Source organism: Moschus berezovskii, chromosome 6 (assembly GCF_049115385.1).
Source record: "Moschus berezovskii isolate FMDL1 chromosome 6, NW_MosBer_1.0, whole genome shotgun sequence".
NCBI lineage: Eukaryota > Metazoa > Chordata > Mammalia > Artiodactyla > Moschidae > Moschus > Moschus berezovskii.
Genome location: NC_142465.1, coordinates 36,665,222 through 36,689,960, shown reverse-complemented (window position 1 = coordinate 36,689,960; position 24,739 = coordinate 36,665,222). Strand labels below are relative to the sequence as shown.

Genomic DNA, 24,739 nt, shown 5'->3' with positions numbered 1-24,739 from the left:
CTCTGGAGTCAGGCTGCTTGGGTGGAATATCTTGGTTTTCTCATCTGCAAACTGGGGCATGAAGTGCCTGCCATATTCGGGTTGTTGTGAAGACTGGACGGACGGGACCAGGACGTGAAGTGCTCAGTGCGGAGCCTGCTGTCCACTGACCATTAGGGATGAAGCCTGAGCGGACGTTAGTAACAGGAGACGGCGTCCTGTCCCTTCCGTCCCTCTCAGTTGAACTTTCCCCCTACACAGTCAGTCTCAAAATGAGCACTGACCTAATTTATGCAAAGACATCTGATGGGTCTTTCCTTTGCTGTCCGTTCTGGGATCCGGAACGTGGAAGTGGAGAACATGTGGGGGTCCTTCCCCCCCACCCCCCACCCCTTCCAGGTGTTGTTGACCCAGCGCTGAGGAGGGGATGGGCCCTGAACCGGGCTGCAGGGACTGTCCGCACCACCTGAAGGGAGGCCCGCCCCTGCCTTCCCCCTGGTCCTGGCCCTGCACATCTGTAGTGGGCTGAGCATCTGGCTGCATCCCTGGGGCAATGGCCACAGCTGCTGACATTTGAGGGAGGCGAGATCCAGCTCCTCATTCGGGGCCTGGGGGCTATAAATAACCAGCTGAGAGGGCCAGGGGGAGGAGGCTGACCTTTGTTGGGGGGATTTGGGGGGGGAGCGGGAGCGGCTGGCGACTGACTTCCCCCACCTCCTCGGGTCCAGAGCCAGAGTTTTAGCAAAACAGGAAGAGGCAGCAGCAGCTGCTGGGAAAGTAGGAGTGGCTCCCCTCCCCCACTTGCCTGGGGCCTGCGGATCCCAGCCAGGACCTGGGAGAGGTGGAGTCCTCTCAGCTGGGGAGCGGGAGCTGCTGGTGCCCTCTTATGGCAAGGCTGGGCCCCGGGCAATGGGAGGAGGATGAGCCACAGCAGGGTAGCCCAGTGAGTTGTGCCTGCCTCCCACCCCCCTAACCCCAGCCACCTCCTGTTCCCTTTCTGTTCTTCTGGGACAAGAGGAAGGATAGGCATTAGAAATGGAACATAAACCATGTCTGCGGCCCAGCTGGTGTCCAGAGGCCCACCTTCCTCTCTCATCCCCTCCCAGCCCACACGTGGGCTGAGCCAAAGCCCGAGTGGGTGGGAGGATGCTTCTGGCTCCTGGAGAAGAAGAGTCTGGCCCCAGTGGAATGATGGAGAACTTCCTCAAGAACTCTTGAGGTGGAGAGAGATCCAAAACTCTGGGGGACTATTCTCTTAGAGTAACGTGTCCACAGGAACAAGCTCGGTAGAATCGCGCGCCAGCTCAGAGGCTTTGTGAAGTCCAGGAGGAAAGTCGTTGTCCAGGAAATGTTGCCTTGCTCTGCCTTGCCTGGGGGAGACGCGCCACTGCCGGTTGGTGACATCTGGTTGGACTTCAGCTGGCCTGCATCTCCAGTGGGTCTCTGTCTGCATCTGTCATGACCCCTCAGTGGAGCCACTCAGCCTGGAGCCTGGTGTTTGGCCTGCTGGGAGGGGCTAGACCAGCACCGTCCAATAGTAACAGAATGGGAACCATATTTGTAACTTTGTCTTAAAAAAAGTAAAAATACATTGGTGACGTTCATTTTAATAGTATACCTATTTAACCTAGTATATGTAAAAACATCATTCCAACATGCAATCATAGCACAAAATCGTTAAAAAGACCAATTTTACAAGCTTTTTTCATACGAAATCCTTGAAATCCAGTGTGTCTTCTAATCGCAGTACATTGCAGCCATGTGCTACAGTGCTCGGTAGCGCCGGTGCCTGGTGGCGACTGTATCGAACTGCACAGGTTTCGAGGAGACGGTAGCTTAACCTCTTCTTCAGCCCTTCTAGTCCCTTGCTGGGGAAGAGGCTCAAGAAGTGAAAGGGAAGGCCAGTGAGGTCAATGTCCAGGGTTACTTTGCTGTAGAGGGGCGGCATCCCACGTTGGCTTTCAAGCACCCACCTCTAGACCACGGTCCAGTCCAAGTGTGCAGGGCAGCCGGGAGACTGAGCCACAGGGGGCCACCTTCCCAGACAAGAGCCTGCCTCCGCCGCTTCCCAGGCCTGGTCCCCGGCGCTGAAGACAGAATTTGGTAGAATTTCATTTGGTAGAATTTCATTTCCTCTCCAGGTGTGTTAGCCTCTGTGCTCTTCTTTCTCCTTCCAAACGTCAGCCAGAGGTCTTCAGGCAGCAGAGTCAGGGGATATGGAGTGAGAAGCAAATTTGGAGTGAAAAACAGAGTCAAGATAAGGACATGTGGACTGAGGTGCTGGTGGGGCAGTCCAGGGGAAGTTGAGTGAACATTTGGTCTCTAGAGCTCAGAAGAGAAGGGAAGGACAAAGACCTGGGATCGCTGGTGAGAGTGGAGAGGGAATGGGCCAAGATAAAAAAGAACAGGAGGCAGTGCCATGTCACAGTCCAAAGTGGGGAGAAGGCCAGAGGCAAGAGGTGTCCAAGCGGTTGCCGTGGACAACGCTTGAAAATCCTTACAGAGAGAGAGCACACAAGTTGGTAATTAACACCGAGACAGCGGTGGACTAAAACGCAAAGCACAGGAAGGATTTTTCAAGGAAAGGTGAAACATAGCCAGGAAGCAAACGCGGGGGCACATTCAACCTGCTTGTTGTCTAAGTGATGCCGATCAAAACAAGTTGAAGGCAGGCACCATTTTCAAGCATTAGTGAGAATGTGGTGAAATGTACATCTTATTGGTGGTGGTGTAACTGCTTTTTGAAATCAATTTGGCAACATATAGTAAGAGCTAGAAGATGTTTTTACCGTTTGGCTCAATAACCCCACCCAAAATACCCTAAAACCAAAATTCAAGGTGGGGCAAATGGAATATGTGCATAGTAATGTTCATCACCATACTCTTTACCATATGGAAAACGAGAAGCCATCTGAACACCTACAGTTGGAAAATTGAGAAGCAAATTATATTTCCACTTAATAGAAAATTATGAAGCTGCTAAAAAGATGTTTTGAATGTGACATAGCACAGAATACAGATTTCCCCACCCCCAGTGACGGTGACTGTGTTTAAAGAAACCCCATGTAAGCACAGAGGAAAAGACTGAGAGGAAGTATGAGTGACAGGTAATGATTGTGTCGCGTGGTATGAAGGCACACATTTTTCTAGTCTTTTTTTTGGGGGGGGTTGTGCCACACAGTATGTGGGATCTTAGTTCCCCAACCAGGCTCAAACTTGCATCCCCTGCATTAAGAGTAAGAAATCTTAACCACTGGACCTCCAAGGAAGTCCCTCTAGTTGTTTAAGAACCATCAATGTTGTGAAACGCTGTGGAGATTGGGGTTAAAGTTTGACCACCAGCTTCCACTGGGCTACAGGGAGGGCCCTGATGACCAGAGGGAGGTCCTCAATTCATTCCTCCAGCAGGTATATTAACTGGACCATCCATCTGCCAGACCATCACTGCGGGCTCTGTGCACTGAAGTTTCCTGGAGCTCGGTTGGCTCTCGAGTCCATGCTGGGGGCAAGACCTTGTTCTGGGCCTGGAAAAGTGTTGTGTCTGACTCTTTGTGACCCCATGGACTGTATCCCTCCAGGCTCCTCCATCCATGGGATTCTCCAGGCAAGAATACTGGAGTGGGTTGCCATTCCTTTTTCCAGGAGATCTTCCTGACTCAGGGATCAAACCTGGGTCTCCCACATTGTAGGCAGATTCTTTACCGTCTGAGCCCCTGGAAATGTTAGTTGCTCAATCGTGTCCAACTCTTTGGAATTCCCTGGACTGTAGTTCGCCAGACTCTTCTGTCTATGGGATTCTCCAGGCAAGAATACTGGGGTGGGTTGCCATTTCCTTCTCCAGGGGGATCTTCCTGACCCAGCGATCAAACCAGGATCTCCTGCATGGCAGGCAGATTTTTTACCATCTGAGCCACCAGGGAAGCCCCTGAACCCCTGGAGGGACGGCCCAAAGAGGACAGACACGGGGGAAGGGAACAGTGTGTGGGGGTAACAGTGGCCCCAGGGAGGTTAGGGGAGGGTTGGGGGATCACCAAGGAGCTTAGGGTGTGTGAGGGCTGCTCTGCCCTGTCTGTGGTCAGGCACCTGCTGTTTCATATCACCCTGAAGGTGACAAGAGATGTGAGTGGGCCATCACCTCCACCGCCCCCCCACAGGAACTCTACCTGGGCCCCCACCTACAAGCACCATCCGGCCTGGGCAGCCTCCTGCTCCTCCCCCCTCAGCTCTCTTCCGACAATGCACACTGGGGCCTTGAAATAACATATCTTTATTTATGCCATCATTTCCACATAATTTGCCTATGATTCATCTGTTGTTAAGAGGCATTAAAACCTCCAGCCTCAGCTCCCAGGCACCCACCAGTCCCCATCCCACTCTCTCCTGGGACCCACCGTGCCCCTTCCCACAATTTCTTGTCCAGCTCTCACCCTACCCCAGCAGCCCCCATTCGCAGCACCTCTTCCTTCACAAGCGCCCCCACCCCAAGCTCCTCCCCACTGGGCTTATTCTGGGGAGTGGGAGGCAGGGGCTGGGACTCTCCATCCTCTCCCCCAGCCCAGACCCTGGCCTGAGGCAGGCCCTGCTGAGACTCCAGATGAACTAACAGGAGCAGGAAAAGGGAAGAAGCTTCTCCTGGCCCAGAAGCAGGGAGCTATGGAACCCCTTCTGGATTTTCCTGGTACCTCGAGGCTGGTCCCCCCGAGTCCCTCCTTCCCCTTCATTTTGCTCTGACAGGGCACAGGGGTGTAGAGTTTCCACAGAGTGTGTGTGTGTGTGTGTGTGTGTGCGCGCACGTGTGTTGGGGGTGTGAATAGGAAGGGTAGTCTCACACCCTCACGCATTACCTAGTAAGGCTTTGAGGCTTTGGGGACCCCTCCCCAGCCCTCCCCGGGGAAATGTGAGTGAGTCAGGGAGCCGTGAGGAGGGGCGGCAGGGGAGGAAGAGGCTGGGGGCGGGAGGGGGCTCTGGGAGGCCGGCGGGCGAGGGGAGCTGTGGTTGTGTTATCTGATGTGAGGAGCCAGGTGTGCTCTGGGGGTGGGGGGAAGAGCAGCCTGAGAGAGAGAGGCAGAAACTGCAGACTCGGCCCAGAGCAGCAGAGAGGCCGAAACAGAAAGACAGAGCGAGCCTGGGAGGCCCGTCCAGGTCTCTCCTTGTCAGAGACCAGCCTCCTTCTCGAGCTCCAGAGGCAACTGGGGTGGGGGCCGTGTCCTCCTGGTGGCCCCCGGCCCGGCTCCCCCAGCTCCCAGAGAAGCAGGCGGCCTCTCTCCACCACGGGACAGAGCTGGGGTGGCCAGGGCTGTGTGGTGCGGGCGAGGGTCCAGCCTCGTCCCGAATCAGGGCAGTTGGAGACAGTTGAGGGTCTGTAATCTCGGTTGGGGGTTGACGGGTGGAGGAGGCTTTGCAGAAGGAGATAATGGGGAGGAGCCGAGCCCTGGCCTGGAAGAGGGTGCCCGGGCGGGGGCAGCCTTCCTCCTCCTCGGGTGGCTTGAGCGGGCCTGTGAGCACCGCTGGGGCACCCGCGGGGTCCTTCACAAGGGGACCCACCAGGCGTGAGTCCCGCCTGCTCCAGTCCCAGTTTAGGTGTATGTGCAATGCGCGGAGTATAACTGAAGAGGGGAGAGCATCCCCTGGGAGGCGAAGAAAATTCTAAGAACGAAGTCTAATAACCACCAGGCACTTACTGCGTGTGTTCCCTGTCTACTTTTCACAACACCTCCCAAGTGAGGATCACTAGTGTCTTCACTCTATGGGAGAGAGACAGACCCTGTCCCCCTGCCAGCAGTCCTGGCAGCAGCTCCTTCAGTCCGGCTGCTCCCCTAGTGGACGCCCTGCAAGAACGGCAAGCTCCCTCCTGTTAGCTTCACAAAGACCCTGCGTTGCCCTTCATGGAGGGGAAGCCAAGGCCCCCAGAGGTCCAGCCGCTGCCCCCAGGTTACACCGCTGGTGAGAGGCGGTAACTGGATTCAGGACCACCTGCTGTCTAGTCCCTCTCTCCTTTACCACCATGGCTGCTTTCCTCAAGGTCAGGAGTGGAGGGGCAGGGGACTCCCTTGTGTCCCTCTGCCTCTGCACCCACAGCCCAGCCCCTGCTGGCCTGCAGTGGGGACAGCCATGGGGAGCACCCAAGAGAACCAACACCCAACTGAACTGTCCATTGCCAAGGCCAGTGACATCCTGCCCACCGACAGTACTCTCTCTGCTCCCTCCCCATCCACTCCTCCACCTCAAGGCCTTCCTGTGAACAGGGCAGAAGGCAGGAGCCCCTTGGGGCGGGGTCCCTATCAGAGAGGAAGTGAAGCTAGCTTCTTTCCCATCCCCTTTATCACTTCTCCCCATCCCTACTTTATCACCCAGGGCTGTTCCACCATCCCTACCACCACCCTGTTGCTCCCCTGGGGCTCCAGGGTGGGAGAGATGAAGAAATTTAAATCAGTGGAACTGGGGGTGGGAAATGGAGGGAAACAGAAGGGACAGCGGGAAGGGGTTTCCCTGGCTCTCTGAACCCAGTTGCTCATTGGTCCTCCACACTTGGCTGGGCTGGCCTTGGTTGCGGAGCCCTTTCTGGTGGGCTGCTTGCTCTACCTGGCCCTCCTGGGAGGCAAATGGAGAAACAGGAGCCAGGGACAGACACAGTTGGGGCCCCTGCTCTCCCCTCGCCTTGTCCTTGCCCCATGCTGGCTGCCACAGATGATCACAGAATTTGTCATGAGATGGGGTTGGGTCTGGGTGGCACGGACCTTTCAAATGCCCTGTAGGATTCTGAGTGCAAGTGAAGAGGACTGTGGGAGGCCCCATGGAGCTAAATAAGGGCCGCCAGGCTGTGCTGCATGTGGCTTCTCCATTTTTCACCATGGCTTCTCACGGCGGGTGCCTTAGAAGAGTTCTTCCCTCTGCCCACTGTCTTCCCCTCTCAGCAACCAGGATCTAAAAGACTATGCCTTTCTTCCCCCAGTCTAGCTCAGACAGTATTTGCAGAACAATCCAGCTTGGAATCTGATACTTGATCCACCCCTTCCTGCACCTCCTGTATCAGATATCCTTGGATCCCTGAGCCTTGGCTCAGATCTGGTCTAATTCTGTAAGAATCTGTTCAGACTTGGGGTGAGATGGTTGAGTCCTGGACAGGGAGGGGTTATAGAAGCATTGCCAAGTTCCCCAAATTCTCGTGGATGCCTGGGGTTTTGCAAGGCATCCACTCACCTCCTCAAGACTTAGTCTCATTACCCACCCCTTCCTTTGTTTCCAGGAAAGTCTTGAACAACCAAACCAAAGGGCTCTGGTCAGGGCACTAGTGTCAACCTGCAAAAAGGCATTGTCTTAGCTCTGTCTTAACCAACTCTGTACTTGATTTGCAGACCTAAGTTTTGGAAGATGCAAGGCCAGCATGGATAGTCAGAACGTTAGATGACAAAGTGAGGATTCCAAAGATTTGAACAGACTAACATGTGGGCAAAATCAAATCAGACAGATGTGAACAGGGATAAATGCCATGATAAATTCTGCATTTTGGTCCCCAAACCCAATCATTCACGTACAGAGTAAGGGAGATATGGCAGAGAGAGAGGCAGTTAGCACAAGGGTTCTGAAGCTGAAGGGACTTAAGTTCTCAGTTTCCAAAGTTCAAGGGAAGGTGTTGAAATTTGCATAAGTCTGTTTGCATTTCATCTTCCAGCAGGGACCCACGCAGAATTTTTTTTCACTTGACATCTACTGTGAGGATCAGATCTTTGAGACGCTGACAGAAGTGGGGGCGCGCTGCCCCGTTTTCATGCATTCATTCATGTATTTATTCAGCTACATTCATGGAATCCCTCCTTTGTTCCAGTCTGGTAGGGAGCCCCAAAGGCCAACCAGAAATGTAAAACACACTGCAATGTACACTTCATTCTACCAGAGAGTGGCTGCACCATTCTATCCAAACAGGGCAAGAAAAGGTACAGTGTGGTGGAGTTCAGGGAAGAATTTGTGCAAGACATGAAGCCTGAGCTGGAAATTGAAGCAGCAGGAAGCGTCTGACAGGTTGAGAAAACTGGGAGATGGAGAACAGGGTAGGGCAAAATCAGGCCAAAGAAACCAGGCTTGGAAGGATGTGCAGTGTAGAGCTCAGAGTGTAGGCTGGGACTGCTGTGGATTCCTGAGCCCCTTTTAGGAGCCCTGCAAGGTCGAAACTATTTTCATAATAATACCAATACGTTAAGTGCCTTTTAAACTCTCATTCTCTCACCTGTATACACAGAAGTCTCCCAAAGTTTTCATGATGTGGGGTACTCTAGTAGATGGGCTGCAGAACCAGTTATGAGAATCTAGCAGCCTTCTATGAAGCCAGACATCAAAGAGATTTGCAACACTGTCAAACAATCCCTTCTTGTCACTAAACTTGTTACTTTTAGTAAAAATTGTGTCATTTATGTTACCTTATAATAGGTTCATTACAATTTTTAAATTTAATGAGTATTTAATATTTTTCTCAGTTTAAAATTCTGATAAAAATGGTATAGATGATCTTATTTGCAAGGCAAAAATACAGACACAGATGTGGAAAACAAAGGTATGAACACCAAGGGGGAAATAGGGAGGGGGACGATTGGGATGAATTGGGAGATTGGGATTGACATATACACACTAGTGATACTATGTATAAAGTAGAGGAATGAGAACCAGCAGGGGCTTTAAAGCCACCAGGATGCCATCAGATGAGTAATGAAAACGTACTGGGTAGCTCAGTCTACTCGGTACTCTGTGGGGATCTTCATGAAAAGCAAAACAGGGATGTAGGTATACGTGTAGCTGATTCACTTTGCTATACAGCAGAAACTAACACAACCGTAAAGCAACTATGCTCCAATAGAAATTAATTTAAAATGTCAGGAAATAAGTTTCTAACTTGGCAAATATTGATCGATATAACCCACATAAACGAAAGCTCTTTGAGGGAGGCGGGTAAGCATTTTTGGGGCTTCCCAGATGGCTCAGTTGTACAGAATCCACCTGGATTACTGGAGATGAAATAGATGGTGGTTCAATCCCTGGCTTGGGAAGATCTCCTGGAGGAGGGCTTGGAAACCCACTCCAGTATTCTTGCCTGGAGAATCCCACGGAGAGAAGAGCCTGGCGGGCTACAGTCCATGGAGTTGCAGAGTCAGACACGACTAAAGCGACTGAGCACGCACGCAGGCGTTCTTTACTTTTAATGGTCCAAAGACCAAAACATTCGAAAAGAGCTGATGTGGAAGCAGCCTGCCGAGCCATGGTCACAGCTCCAAGTGGTTGAACGTGACCATAGCTAGCCTCACAGTCTGGACAGTGACACGTGCTCCTGGATCACTGTGGGCTGTGTACCCCACCAAGGGAGCATGGGTCCAGTGAACACCAAGGTGAGTGAGTAGAAACTATGACTCAACAAATACACGGAGCAAACCTGATTCTTGTGGCTTATCGCGATTCCCCTCTGGACAGGAGCCGCTTAGGTCCAGAGAATACTGACTTTAGTTATGGGGTGGGTAATATGTGTACAGTGATGTCACTGCGGAGGCGAAGCTGATGAAGAAAGCCCATAATTGAAAGAAGCTGGAAACAGCATTAACTAGACTTCCCCGTTTTTTGAACTTCTGTGCCTACCTTCCCGTCTCTTTCCCACAATTTTCTCTCCAGCGGAGCCTTTCCAATTCAGGCCTATTTGGCTTATTAAGTTGCACACCTGCCCCCCTGGTGGCCGAATGGAGCAATGACGCCTTCTCCCCTCGCCGGTAGATTTTCATGGAGCAGGAGCTTATGGCTTCCAGAGGCTGAGATCAGCGTGGCGGGGTCAGACCGATCCCTCTGGAGCTACTCCAGATCAGTCGTTAGAGGGCTGGAGCGGTGTCAACGTCCAGTGAAAACTTATTTGACCATCCATTCACTCTGCAAGCTAATAATGATGCTGGCAGCATTTATGATGAGAGCTTTTCACAGATTTTATCACAACAACGCACTAGAGTGGGTACTATTATTGTTGCACTGTATAGATGAAGATTCTGAGACTCAAAAACATCAATTCACTTGCCTAAGGTCACACAGATAGCCATTGGCAGAGCCAAGACAAGAACTCATCCGTTTATGCCATTAAGTGTTTGGCTTCTGCTTGTGCTGCCTGGTGATGGCCTGTTTACAGGTCTGTCTTCTTCCAGCGGACTGTGCCTTTCTCGGGGTGCAGCAGCTGTGCTATTCATCGCTGTATCCCCAGCCCTGAGGCCAGTGCTGGGTTCCTGCTGCGAGACACTGCAAGGACTGCACAATGAAGCTGGGCCTCAGGGGGAACCGGGGGCCGGCAGGGAAGGTGCTCAGAGGCCCCAGACAAAAGGGGTCAGGCACCTTCACAGAGGTAAAAGGCAGGATATAGGGGGAAAGAAGGGAGTCGGGGAGAGTGGCCAGGCCCAAACCTGTCCCCGCAGGGCAGTAGCACCACCTAGTGGTGGAACTCAACGTGACTTCGGCGGGGGCGGGGAAACACTAGACAGTCCAAAGCTCAGAAGAAGCTGGGAACAGCCCCCTCTGGAGGGAGCCCCAGGAACTATTGCTGCCCACTCCCTAGAGCCAAAAAGAAGGACCTGGAAGCGTGCTGGTCCCTCCGCAAGGCTTCAGGTTGTACCAAATGTGAAGAAACAACCCCCAATCCTTACCTAGTCTTGGCTGAAAGGAGGACACATGAAATTCATACTCTTTTCTGGGGGGAAGCCTGCATGGGGCAATCTGAAGGGCCATCCCAGGTTCAGAGCCCCGTAAGGGCTGGTTGAGACCTCCTTTGAGACTGCACTGCAGCCCAGTTTCTCCCTCCACCCGATTCCACTTTCTTCCTTGCCACCCACAATGATCATCTTGTGACTACTCCCCAGTGAGCTCCCTGCACTTCTTTCTACATTTCAGAGTTGGTGTCCCCAGAACCCAACGCGCAACAGCACTGTCTCCTGTGTTACATATGGTGTGTCTCAGTGCATAGATTCCAAGCAGCTCTCTGGACCAGTGACCACCCCCATCCCTACCCCCAGTCTCTGCTCCACATCCTGTTATGCTTCCTGGTCAGCTGGAGCACACACCCCCCTCCAGGAGCCTCGCAGACATCATGCCTACAGTGAGAGCCAGCTGGCATGAAGAGGCATTCCTTTGGTCACACTGGGATGTCACGCATCACCCTTGTCCCCTGCAGGGCCACGGGGCAGGCAGACAGACCCGAGATGCATAGACAGCCGCCAGGTAACCTCAGTAGCAGCCAGAGACCCTGATCTGAGGTCTCTGGTCACTTGAGGCAAGCCCTCCCTGTCTACTGGTCCCCAGGACTGAGGAAATCAGGGTATCCTGGCACAGTGCTGGCCTATTTATGCCACATGAAGCTCTGAGCCTATCAGCCTTGTGATCTGTGAGATGTTTCTTATATTTCTTCTGAGGAGTGGCTGTGTTCACACTAGTCCCATTACAACGTTGCTTGATGTAAAGGGAGGATGTTCCTTAAATAGCCTTTGGTGGTGGTAGTTTAGTCGCTAAGTTGTGTCCAGCTCTTGTGATCCCATTGACTGTAGTCTGCCAGGCTCCTTTGTCCATAGGATTTTCCAGGCAAGAATACTGGAGTGGGCTGCCATTTCCTTCTCCAGAGAGTATCTTCCCGATCCGGGGCTTGAACCCATGTCTCCTCCATTGGAGGCAGATTCTTTACCACTCAGCCACCAGGGGAGCATCTGACACCTCTATATGGTGTCAAATACTTAGTGGCCGTCTGACCGACAGATGGACAGAAACGAACCATCCATGAACAGGATGCATTGTGCAGACCAACCCTGTCCAACAGAACTTCCTGCAAAGAGGGAAATGGTCTGTCCATTCCCATAGGCCTGAGGCTACTGGGCACTAAGAATTGGTGAGTGCAGCTGAAGAGCTAAATGTTTACTTTTATTTAATTTTAATGACTTTTAATTTAAATAGTCACATGCAGCTACCTTATTGAACAACACAGATGTGGACCCAAGGCCTGGAATGTGAAAACTAAAAATCACTTTCTCCTAACTGGATACATTCCTCTCTGTTTACCTGGAAAAGTTGATTGTAACACAAAGCCTTGGAGATTTTGTGTTCCTCTGGATCATCTATAAAAGTGCTAAATAAGAGCCTCCTAACAGTTTCTGGGGGCTCGTCTTCATATTTCTCCTGCCAGAGATGTAGCCTGGGATGGTACTTCTCTAAACTCATTCACTTTTCTTGACAAAACAGCCCTCAAGCCCCATCCCCAATTCTTCTACTCCCATCCCATCCCCCACTGACACATTTGATTTGAAATCTTTTCAGATGCTCCTGAAAAATTACACACATCCAGAGGTTCTCTGACCAACTTATCCTAAATAAATACATTGGTTATGTTTTCCCTGCATGGTTTCCCGAGATGACCATTCCATGTCTTTTGCTAGTTATTTGTGCTTGTGTGTTTAGCAAATCTGCCCTTTATTATGTGTGCTGTGCTAAGTCGCTTCAGTCGTGTCCAACTCTGTGACTCCATGGACCATAGTTCACCAGGCTCCCTGGGATTCTCCAAGCAAGAATACTGGAGTACCATTCCCTCCTCCAGGGGATCTTCCTGACCCAGGGATCGAACCAGTGACTCTTTGGCCTCCTGCTTTGGTGGGGGGCTCTTTACCACTAGCGTCACTTGTGAAGCCCCACCCTTTATCATAAACCTCACTTTTCTTTGGAAATGGAGGGGGTGCATTGGCTCCTCGGGGTCTTTTGAAGTCCTGTATATTCACAAGAGTCGTTTGCAGTTTGCCAGGTCACGTCAAATACAGGCACAGTTTAGTCAACAGGTGCCTGGCTTCTATTCTGGAGGTTTTAGGTAAGGGCCACACAGAAAGGGACCCAACACATGCTACTGAATGCTTCCTGAGACTACAGCCCTGATGAATCCAGCACCTCCAATTTCTCTTTCCCGAGGTGTACTTTAGGAATGGGAACCTCCCTTACCCCCGCTTTCGTAGAGAGCTGGCATGACTGGCTGTCATTTGTCAGCCCCTTCGGCTCAGCAGGAATCAGTGCAGTGTGGCAGGTAATTAACAGCTTGTGGAGCCAGCTGCCAAGGTTCAAACCCCATCTCTCATTTACCGCCAATGGCACTTTGGGCAAGCTATCTGCTCTGTGAAATGAGTGCAGTAGTCGTCCATTTCCCCAGAGGGTCCTTAAAAGGATAAAGCAAGCTGGTTTGCATAACGCCTTTATTTACAGCAGTACTTGCCATAAAGTAAGTGCTATGTAAGTAACCGCCATCTTTATTACCACATGGGAAGCTTTCTTCATTGGTTTTATTTGACAAATTCTTGGCAAATGTTTTTTCTCTTTGGAAATCACCAGAAGTCATTCTTCAAAGCCCTCTTTGCTGTTTTATTTCCAGATTTGCCCAGATCTGCTGCACTTTCTTAGCTTCCCTGTTGACCTCATTCAGATTCTCCTACTTCTTCCAGTCAGCCAGAGAAGGCTTTTCCTATCTCCCAGAATCTTGCTTATTTGGCATTTTTGGTGTACACTTTCCTGGCTTCCCTGGTGGCTCAGACGGTAAATAATTTGCCTGCAGTGTAGGAGACATGGGTTCAATCCTTGGGTTGGGAAGATCACCTGGAGAAGGAAATGGCAACCCACTCCAGTACTGTCTGGAAAATCCCACAGACAGAGGAGGCTGGTGGGCTATAGTCCATGGGGTGGCAAAGAATCGGACATGACTGAGCGACTAACACATCCTGGCTTTCCAATAATATACTTTAAAAGGTTGAGATTTATGACTGTCGGCCTTCACATTCTCTCATTCTAAAACAGAGAGATGACATTTTCTTTCAGTTGAGGGAACCTCACTTTTCTCTCCCTTCCGGCTGCTGGGCTGGGCTTCGGGGCTGCATGGGGCTGTCGGGGCACTGAGGCTGCGGAACAGGTGTCCTCAGCGTGTCCTGCCGTGTTCCCTGGGAGGCAGGGCTGGGGAGCACTGGGAGGGCGAAGATAGTACAAAGACAAATTCGCTTTATTGATAAGGCAACAGCATTAGACCAAGCTGAGGCAGAGACCCCACCTGACCAGGGCCACACGGGGGTGGGGTGTGTGTCACACCAAGGCACAGGCTGAGGCGTCCCTTTTCCTGGTCCTGAGGGGTCAGTGGGGTGACAGCCCAGGAAAGAGAGGCAGGGCTCTGGACTTGCTCCGTCTAAAACCCAGGGCTTCCCCCAAGGGGAGAGGTCGGCCACCAGGGGAATGGGACATGACGTCTGAGCTCTAGCACGGTATAGTAAAAACAGCACGGGACCCCATGGCCAACGTCCAGGTCCAGACCTGGGGCTGCCCCGAACTAGTTACACGAGCTTGGGCAAGTCACACCTTCTCCTCAGCATCAGTTTTCTCTAACAAGGGGGTTGAACTGGGTTAGCGATTTTCAAGCCTTTTCTACAATCGGATCCCAAGGGTCTCTCCTTAATTTGTAAAATAACAACAACAATAGTGTGCAGAACTTCCCCAACGTGAGTCCACACCTCCCATAAGCATCTCTTCATTAGCGGTGCCTACTATCCTCTTTATCAGGACGTGGTCCCAAAGGCGTCTGATTCTAAAGACAACTTCCATCTATCAGACATCAGCTCTGGGTACGGGAAGAACACCGACTTTGAAGTTTGGTGCCCCCACCCCACCTGCCTCACTGGCCCTTTCTGACATTAGCGGGTGGGGTGGGAACAAGGAGGAAGCAACCTCACCCAACTCCACCAGAAGTGCTCTTGCAGACCTGCTGTCCCCCACCCACACTTGAGGTGATGGAGCAGTGCTGGAAGCAGACCCAGGCGGCTCGGGTGGGCTGGGGCTGTTGGGATCTGGAAATTCCTCTCCCTCATCCCACCCTCCCATGGACAAAGGAGCCTGACAGGCTACAGTCCATGGGGTTGTAAAGAGTCGGACACTACTGAGCGACTGACACTTTCCCACTTTATCCCACTCTGCCAGGAAGGAAAGACAAGGCCCTACTGGTAAGTGGCTTCTCCAGACTGATGGGGGCGGGGACAGTGGACCGACCTCTGGGTGACCCTTGGCCATCCACCCCAGAGTGAGGCCCGTCCAGCCCCAGGGCTGCTGTGCAAGGGCTCTAGAGCCTGTGGCCAGTCCTTTCTGGGGTGCGCTGTAGGGACCCGCAGGGTGTGAATGAGGACAGTGGCTGCAATCCTCTGAAGCCTGGGGCCCATTCAGTCCTGCCATGTGGACTGTGGGAGGGAGAAGAGCTCCCGCCTTGCCAGTCCCTTAGATCCAGGCTGAGGACCCATGGCCTCAGTGGCAAGAGGGGTGGGGCCTCAGTCTACTACTATTCTACCAGGCTGGTCTTGCTGTCCCCCCATCACCTGGGCCCTGCTCGCTTCCCTGCTTGGCCTCTCAGCACTTGGGTTCTGGGCCAGTGGCCCCTACCATGGGGAGAAAGCCCATCCTGCCAGAGCTGCTCCCGGGGAGGCTGTTGCCGTGGTGGTGGGATGAAGCGTTAGGCAAGCACCCTTCGGCCAGCAGAGTGTGAACGAGGGTGGGGGTTGTGATCTTGGTCACCTTGGATTTGGGGCTTCCTGGGCAGCGAGTGTCCGAGGAGGGCCAGGGTAAGAAGGCAGAGATGAAGGGCCCATCGCGGCGCACCACCCAGGGGCAGACAGCACAGACTGGCAGCAGAATGAGGAGGGGGTTGTGAGTCAGTATGCGTCATGGGTGGGCAGAGGAAGGGTGGTCCCAGCAGCCCGGGATGGATGGGCGTGGAGTGCAGTGGAGGTACAGGTGTCTCTGTCCCTGAGGAGTGGCTCTGTCTCTCCCTCCTGCCTGTTGCCTCGGCACCAGCCAGCAGCCACTTCCGGAGTGGCAGGGGCATCCCCGGGCAAGGGCCCAGCTTCAGCCTCTGCCCTCTGCCCCCACTTGAGTTCCTTTGTCAAATAAACAAAAAATCCTCATGACTGAGGCCTTGAGGGAAGGGGGGGTGCGGTGGGGGGGAAGCCTGTGGCCTACAGGTGAGAGGGACCTGGTGTTAGACGGGGCAGGAGCGAGGATGGGCCAGCCGGGGAGGGGAGGCGGGAGAGGGGCTGAACCCCAGCAGGGGTGGAAAGGGCTGCTGGCCAGCTGCCAACCCCAGGCCTGGGTGCCCGGCCCTGGAGAGGCCGCCCCTCCCAGGTGCCAGTGCAGGCCGCCAGAGTCAGGAGATCTCGTTGCCAAACACCTCGAGCAGGAGAGGCGTGAGCTTCATGCCACACTCGGGCTGGAAGGAGAGGCAGCGGTACTGCTTGGAGTGCTCCTCGTTCAGGCTGCGCAGGTCCGCCAGCTTCTGGATCATCTTGGCATAGAGCAGGTGGCTGCCTGGCGGCGGGTGGCGGCAGCGGATGTAGGTCTGCAGCGTGTTAGACAGGCGGTCTTGGATGGCTTCAACCAGCGCAGCGTCCTGCACTCCGGGGCGGTCTGTGGGCAGAGAGGCGAGGGGCAGGGGGAAACTCTGAGTCGGGTCCCTTACTGCCCAGCCCCCACCCCTCAGCCAGCACAGACCCCCAGCCTCAGCATCTTCCTTGGTCACTCCTGGACAGCTGCTAACCTGTGACATCAGACCTCCCCAACCCCTTGGCCACTTCCCATTGCCTCGAGGATCAAGTCTCAGGTCCATCCGGGTCTTCTGGTCCTGTCCCCACCTCGTCTCTCTCCTGTCTCTATTCTCCATCTTTCATCAGGATATAGATCCCAGGCTCTCTGACCTCCAGGCTTCACATCTGTGTTCCTTTGAGCAGGAACTCATCTCCTTTACTTTTGCCTGCCTCTTACTGATCCTTCAGGTAACAGCATAAAGGACCTTCCTCAAGGTCATTCCTGATGAGCCCTTACCTCCAGATGACATCAGGCTCTCATTTTCTGCTCTACCCTCTGTAGCATCATGTACTTTATTTTTAAAACTCTCATCACACAAGGAGTTGGTTGTTAAATTGCATGTATTTAATGTCTCCTCCTAGAGAAGGCAATGGCAAGCCACTCCAGTACTCTTGCCTGGAGAATCCCATGGATGGAGGAGCCTGGTAGGCTGCAGTCCGTGGGGTTGCTAAGGGTCGGACACGACTGAGCGACTTCACTTTCACTTTTCACTTTCACACACTGGAGAAGGAAATGGCAACCCACTCCAGTGTTCTTGCCTGGAGAATCCCAGGGAAGGGGGAGCCTGGTGGGCTTCTGTCTATGGGGTCACACAGAGTCGGACACGACTGAAGTGACTTAGCAGCAGCAGCAATGTCTCCTCCTACACTTGATGGGGGGATCTACGTCCTGTTTGCTGCTGAGTCCCTGTGCCAGGCACAGTGCTTTACAGAAGCCTGAGAAATCAGTGCTGAGTCGGTGAATGCATGAGTGAATGCTGGGCAGCGGGAGGGGTGCCCGTGTCCTCTCCTTGGGCGCCTGCCCAGGAAAGCGTCCCTTCATAGAGGCCACTGGCTTGTTCCCTGAACTCCGTCTAGGTGGGGCCTCACCAGCCATCCAGCATCCTCAGGACTGCAAGATCTCCTCCTCCTCGACCTCTCTCCCTCTTCCCACCCCAAACAGGCAGGAGAGCTCGAGGCTCACAGCACTCTGCCTCCAGCACCTGTCAGCTAAACGATCAGGCCGGGTATCAGGCCAGTAGAGCCATCTATCAGGCCCCAGGGTTTTGTCAGCAGAGGTCAATCCAGTTCACACAAGAGCACAGCCTGAGTCTGGTTCTTCAGAATCCCACCCATGAGCCAGCAATGGTCTCTCTAGCTCAAGAGCAGTAAGGAAACCCTCAACAAACCCATACCACGCAGGCTGTGCAAACCCCGCAAAGTGGGTCTTTCCTGGTTGGTCTCTCCTTTTGCTCACTTCTCCCCCCGAACTTCTCTGCTGGCCCTCAGCAGGGCTCATCCTTCATGCCCCCCACTCCCCATGCCACTAGGTACCTGGGGAGACAATGCAGATGGCCATGAGCAGGACATGTTCCTCTTCATGCAAATTCAGCTTCTTCAGCCCCACCTGGAACTTGATGAGGGGCTCGATGAGCTCCAGGCTGTGTCCGGCTACAAGAGAGAACAGCAAGCCGGCTGCTGTGGGCATCCGCAGGGGCCATCCACCCCACTCCACCACCCTCAGCCTGACCCTTCTCTCCCAGTTGCTACCTCCCTCCCTCTGAAGTGCCTGGTGGGGCACGTGACCCCAGGAGGGGTGGAGCCTAGGCAGGTGAAGGCAGAACCCAGCCGCACCTCTGGTCACGTCGCTGACTCGGTACTTGTAGTCCGGGCTGCCACAGGTCCAGGACATGTCGTCCAGGGTGAAGGACTGGTTGGAGCGCAGCATGATGACCTCAATGGCACTCGACTTCAGCAGCACGATCTGGTCCTCAGGGGTGAGGTCTCTGCCAGGGAGGGTAGAGGGGAAGATCAGGTTACTCGTCAAGACCTTCATGTCATGCCGATCAGTGCAATGCTTTGACAGGCGTACACCTGCCAGGCGACCAGCACGCGCTCTGGGTCCTCCATCGAGGAACTTGCAGCCTGGGTGGAAAGAAAAGACTGTTTCTTGAAGGAGAACAGCTCAAAGGTATGACCAAATGCCAGATGGTGTAGCTCAGCCACTAAGACAGGGGAAATCCAGTGACTTTCCCAAGTCTAAGCAGTCATGGCTCTTCTAGGGTCAGGAAGATAGAGCCTGAGGAGGCTCCCAGGGTTATGGCATGAGTACGTGTGTGCTAAGACGCTTCGGTCATGTCCGATTCTTTGGGACCTCATGGACTGCAGCCTGCCAGGTTCCTCTGTCCATGGGATTCTCCAGGCAAGAATACTGGAGCGGGTTGCCATTCCCTTCTCCAGGGGATCTTCCTGGCCCAGGGATTGAACCCACGACTCCTATGTCTTCTGCATTGGCTGCTGCTGCTGCTGCTGCTAAGTCACTTCAGTCGTGTCCGACTCTGTGCGACCCCATAGACGGAAGCCCACCAGGCTCACCCGTCCCTGGGATTCTCCAGGCAAGAACACTGGAGTGGGTTGCCATTTCCTTCTCCAATGTGTGAAAGTGAAAAGGGAAAGTGAAGCCGCTCAGTCATGTCTGACTTGTAGCGACTCCATCCATGGGATTTTCTAGGCAAGAGTACTGGAGTGGCTTGCCGTTGCCTTCTCCGTCTGCATTGGCAGGCAGGTTCTTTACCACTAGCACAACCTGGGAAGCCCATGGCATGAATACGGAGGTCTGCAAAAGCATGGCCAGGACCGTCCTCAATGACTCCTATTCTTTGGTCCTTCCAGCAGTGAAGTCAATTCTGTCTCCAGGACATCTCTGGACCCCACTCCCTCCAGACTGTTTTGATTCAGAGTTCCATCATCTTTTTCAGTAGCCTCTTATTAGAATCCTGGAGTCAGGTCTCTCGTTCACCTTTCTTACTGTTGCTACAGGAAAGTGTCACTCCTGTGCTCAGAAATCCTCACGGACCATCCAAAACCCTAGGGTCAAGCCCATACTCCATAACTTGGCTCCAACATGTCTTTCCAGCCCTGCTTCCCATCACAGACTCCGCCAACGCTCCATTCTAACAACATAAAACTACTCCATATTTGAATGCTAGGCATTCTCACACTGCCATGCCTTTGAACACAGGACAGCTCCAGCTTAGAGAATGTATCTTCTTCTGGTCCTGAGTCCAGTTAGGCCTCCCTTGGATCCCTCCACCCTCTGATTCTCTTCATAGAATTACAGACACTCCTTTAAGACCTGCTGCACATTGCTTGTACTCCTATTTTTGCCTTTCCCCTTCACTCCAGTCCTTTATTTTTATTTTTTAATTAATTAATTAATTTTAATTGGAGGCTAATTACTTTACAATATTGTAGCGGTTTTTGCCATACATTGACATGAATCCGCCCCGGGTGTATATGTGTTCCCCATCCTGAACCTCCCTTCCGCCTCCCTCCCCATCCCATCCCTCAGGGTCATCCCAGTGCACTGGCCCTGAGCACCCTGTCTCATGCATCGAGCCTGGACTGGTGATCTGTTTCATATACGGTAATATACATGTTTCAGTGCTATTCTCTCAAATCATCCCACCCTCGCCTTCTCCCACAGAGTCCAAAAGACTGTTCTTTACATCTGTGTCTCTTTTGCTGTCTTGCACACAGGGTCATCATTACCATCTTTCTAAATTCCATATATGTGCGTTAGTATACTGTACTGGTGTTTTTCTTTCTGACTTACTTCACTCTGTATAATAGGCTCCGGTTACTCCTGTCCTTTAGATGATTGTCTCTGGCTCCTCATCGTAAGCTGCTTGAAGACCAGCACCATGCTCACACTGGTCACTGGGCCCTGAGCTTGACGAGAGGATCAGTAACTCTGTGTTGATGAGTCAAGAGGCTCACGACTAGCCCCACTATTCTGAGTCACGAGCTGGGCTTATCTGAACAAAGAAGAGGAAAGACTCAGGGCCCACAGATCAAACCGCTTCCACTTCTTCTTCCCTCTCTTTCTGATTGCTTACTTCTCCTGGATATCCTGTTGAAGGGCTGTCACCCCCTGTGGCTGCACTTCAGAATGTCAAAAGGTGGGAAACAGACGTTAATGGATAAGAGTCCTATGTCAACAGGTGATGGGTGAGGAGGTGTGGAAAGGCTTGCATGATTAGATGGGCACCAAAGGGCCTGCGCTGAAGGCAAATCACAAAGTGTTAGAGTTGGAAGGCCTCTCCGAGAGACTGTGGTCCAGTTCTTTCTTCAGCATTTCTGACAGATGGCTCTCACGCAACCACTGCAGGATTCCCCCGGGGCCAGGGAGCTCCCAACCCTTGGCCACAGTCATGAGGTGCTTGGCTCTCAGGCTAATAATGTCTTCTTCTGTTGAGCAATAACCCACAAGATGACACACTCATCCATGGCTTGTAGTTCTGTTCTCTCAAGGAAGACAGAACCTGAGTTTTGCATTAGCCATGGGTGTGGTGGTGGTTTAGTTGATAAGCTGTGTCCGATTCTTCGTGATGGCATGGACTGTAGACTGCCAGGCTCCTCTGTCCATGGGATTTTCCAGGCAAGAATACTAGAGTGGGTTGCCATTTACTTCTCCAGGGGGTCTTCCCTACCCAGAGATCAAACCTGAGTCTCCTGGGTTGCAGGCAGATTCTTTACTAACTGAGCCACCAGTGGAGCCCAATCCATGGAACACCCCTTTAACCATTTAAGGAAGGCCACCATGCCCCCCTCCCTTTGCCTCTTCTCTGGGACAAACAACCCTGATGCCACAGTGTCTGAATGTCTCACTGTCCTTGGCACCCCTCAATCCACACTGAAAAAGTGAAAACTAACACCACCCTCATCTGGGCTTTAATTCATGATGCAAGTAAAATATGTTCATTATTAAATCTTGGGAAAAGACAAAATATAAAGGCAAATAAAAATGGCTCATAACCACGATGAACATTTTGGTTTATTTTCTTCCTGTCTGTTTCCATGCAAATATCTCTTTTTCAAACATGCACCAGGTCATAGTAATCCTGCCCCACTTTTCTATGTCAGTTGATAGTGCGCGGCAGCGTGTTACACCAATGTATTAGAGGTCCTTTAATCAGTCTTCCACCCACCTATGTTTGGGCACTGTGGTCACTTCTAAGTTTTGCTGTTTGGGGCTTCCCTGGTGGTTAGTGGTAAAGAATCCACCTGCCGATGCCCAGAGATGTGGGCTTGATCCCTGGGTCAGGAAGATCCCCTGGAGAAGGAAATGGCAACCCATTCCAGTATTCTTGCCTGGGAAATCCCATGGACAGAGAAGCCTGGTGGGCTACGGCCCACGGGGTTGCAAAGAGTCAGACATGACTTAGCGGCTGAACAATAACAGCAATGACGAGTTTTGCTGTTATAAGTAATTCCACGAGGGACATCTTTGTACGTAATGTTTTGTTCAATGGCCCACTCAGAATGGATGGCTGGAAGTGAACAAACATCCCACGGGTGCCTGGCTACAGAGATTTCAGCAGGACCACTGCCTACTGTGATCCAGACATACTACTTCTGTGAAAGCAAATCTAGAACGACCTCGAATTACCACCCACAGCCTGGAAATACAGGGACTTTCTAAGTGCAGCTTGCAGCCAGAACTGGCAATGGTGGTGGGTGGGGGTAGCAGTGGAAGTAAGGGGAAGTCAGGAAGAGACCTAGGTCCTTCTGGTTTCTGCATCAGCTCTGGCTCTGGGCTTCTCTCTGGACCTGACTAATATTTACACCCAGACCAGTTTTCACCCCGGCGGCCGCTTCTGGGCACCTGTGAGATGCTCTGGGTATGTGTTGCTTGTCTTTCCCATCCCTACCAGGCGGTGTCCAGACCCTCCCTGCTTGTATCCCCTCAGCTGCATTCACTGCAGCTGTTCACAAGTCTGTCTGTTCCATCAGACATCGACCCTCTGGAAGCCAGTCACCTTCTGTCTCTCATGGTATATGTAAGAAAGCTGAGCTCTGGACAGATACATAAGTGAATACAGAGGAAAGGCACAGGAGGAGGGAAGCACTGTGACCCCAGGCCTTTGACCCAGGAAGGAGTCCCTAGGGATAAAAATAGCGGTGAGGTTGAAGGCATGTAGTCTTCTGGGGCTGACTGGGTCTGGTCCCTCATGCACACCTCTGGGCAGTGAAGCCTGGGGTCCCTGGCGCTCAGATTCAAGACCACTCATGGTCATTATGTTGCTGCTCCTGATGCCACGTTCCCCTGCATTTCTCTTGCAGGGCTGAGGGAGAGAGGTTTGTGGGGTGCAGACCAAGAGGCCGAGGGAGAAGAGGTGGGAGACAGGAGCAGAGCCAAGGTCACACCACAGGGCAGTTCACACCCGGCACAGCCCATCCAGTCCTGCCCGACTTTGGTCCCACACCCGCACTGGAGTCTCATCCTGTATTCTCGCCTCCACTCACCCACACAGACGTCTCATCCTGCCCTCCCCACACTTTCCACCCCTGCCTCCAGGCAGCAAGATCAAAGCTACCAGGGACGCAGCCACTGTTCTTTCACTTCTTGGAAGAACAGAACCTCTAACTGCAGAAACCGGCAGAACCAGAGAGCAGATGGGCTGGCCCCGCCTGGGTCCCGGGAGCCTGGGCTCTGGTCCAGGCCTGGTGTAGCATCTGCTCCATCTAGTCCCAGGGAACATCCACATCAGTGACCCTCCCAGAGCCCTTGCTAAGGCCCGCTCCAGTTTTGTTGTAAAACATTCCACTTTGCGACTTCTCAAGCCATGCCGAAACCAGAAAAGTCAACTCAAGCATGTTTAGGACTGATTTAATCCATTTGGTCTCAATAGTTGGGTGGTTGCAGTACCTGTTCGTATACACCTCACTTCAGCCCAGACTGCAAGGCTAGACCAGGGAACTCTGGAGAATGAGACTTGGAAGGAAAGGGGGAGATTTTAGCTCATCCTTGGGGAGAGGAGGGCTTCCCAGGTGGTGCTAGTGGTAAAGAATCTGCCTGCAGTACAGGAGATGCAAGTTTGATCACTGGGTTGGGAAGATCCCCTGGAGGAGGGTATGGCAACTCCAGTATTCTTGCCTGGAGAATCCCATGGACAGAGGAGCCTGGTGGGCTACAGTCCATTGGGTCGCAAAGAGTCAGACATGACTTTCACTTGGGGAGAGGAATTGAGGGGCTAGTGATGCTAGTTTGTATGAGGGTGTGTGGGGTAAGGGTAAGGGATGGGGCCCAAGAGAAAAACTGGGGCTCGAGTTACTGGGTGGAGGGGGTGCATTGGGGTAGTCTGGTTAAATGAGTCACTTTCTTTTTAGGATGATTTTCTCAGGTGGAAAATCACCCAGCCACCACTGAAAATCACCAAACCTCAGCCTCTGGACAGGGCTTCGGGTGCTCTCTGGTCCACTGGGCAAGGAAGGAGGAACTCTGTGCAGAGGAGGTCTGCTGCTCCTGGAATTCAGCTGGGAGCCGCCTGCTACAGTGTATCAACAACCTGAAGTGTTTTTTTTTTCTCTAGCTATTTACACAAAACAAGACTTTGGAACAAGTACAGTTTGCCAACAGTAATGCGAAGGGAGGAGGAGGGAGTTGGAACCTGAACTGAGCAGAATGTGTCATCGGTTCCAAGGAAGGGCTCTGGAGGGTGAATCTCGGGCCTCACAGACAACACCCGTTCTGCCTACCAGAGTGGCCTTTACTCCTTTTAATGCGACCAAGGTGCGTGATACGGGAAGAATGTCTCAATGCCATTAGATGTTTTCGCTCCTTTACAATTTTCATATTAATTCCAGGAAAGAGCATTGGCAAATACCTGGTGTTTGAACTGGTGTGAGGCATAAAGTAACAGACACCAAGTTGTCTCAGGATAGAGATAAACTCGCAAGTGCTGGGTTTAGCTGCACAAGTTACTAACATTTAGCTGGTAGCGTGCCCACGTGGCAATTCTGACAGCAGCTGATGGCTTCCCTACACTGCAGAGATTCCCAAAACAATGAATGCACCCGCTGTTAGCTTCCATCCAGAGCTGACCAACATACAGTCATTTTCCAGCTCCCAATGTTCTAGCCCTGAATCTGAGCACTAGTGCTGAGGAAGCATGCTGCCCCTTTCTGATACGACTTTGACTATTGCTATTAGCTGAAAGGATGAGAAGGCTGCTTGATATTCATTAATTTACTTCATGTCTCAAACACATTGTCCATGTATTTGATAACAATGTCCCAAATGAACTTTTAGAAAGAAGGAGGCTATATACATTCATCAATATAGATTCAACTGCTTCCCA

The 24,739-nt window shown here is 52.4% G+C and overlaps 1 protein-coding gene across 1 annotated transcript in view; it reads right to left on the bottom strand.

The window, feature by feature from the left end:
• Nucleotides 1-13,984: 13,984 nt before the first annotated feature.
• The window catches only part of VDR (vitamin D receptor), a 58,144-nt gene continuing 47,389 nt past the window's right edge, over nt 13,985-24,739 (bottom strand). The window contains exons 8-10 of the mRNA XM_055395695.2: nt 18,231-18,382; nt 17,931-18,047; nt 13,985-16,440 (exon numbers count right to left, since the gene is read on the bottom strand). Of these exons, the coding sequence (XP_055251670.1) occupies nt 16,181-16,440; nt 17,931-18,047; nt 18,231-18,382 (529 nt within the window). The 3' untranslated portion in view covers nt 13,985-16,180. The remainder of the gene's footprint in view (nt 16,441-17,930; nt 18,048-18,230; nt 18,383-24,739) is intronic.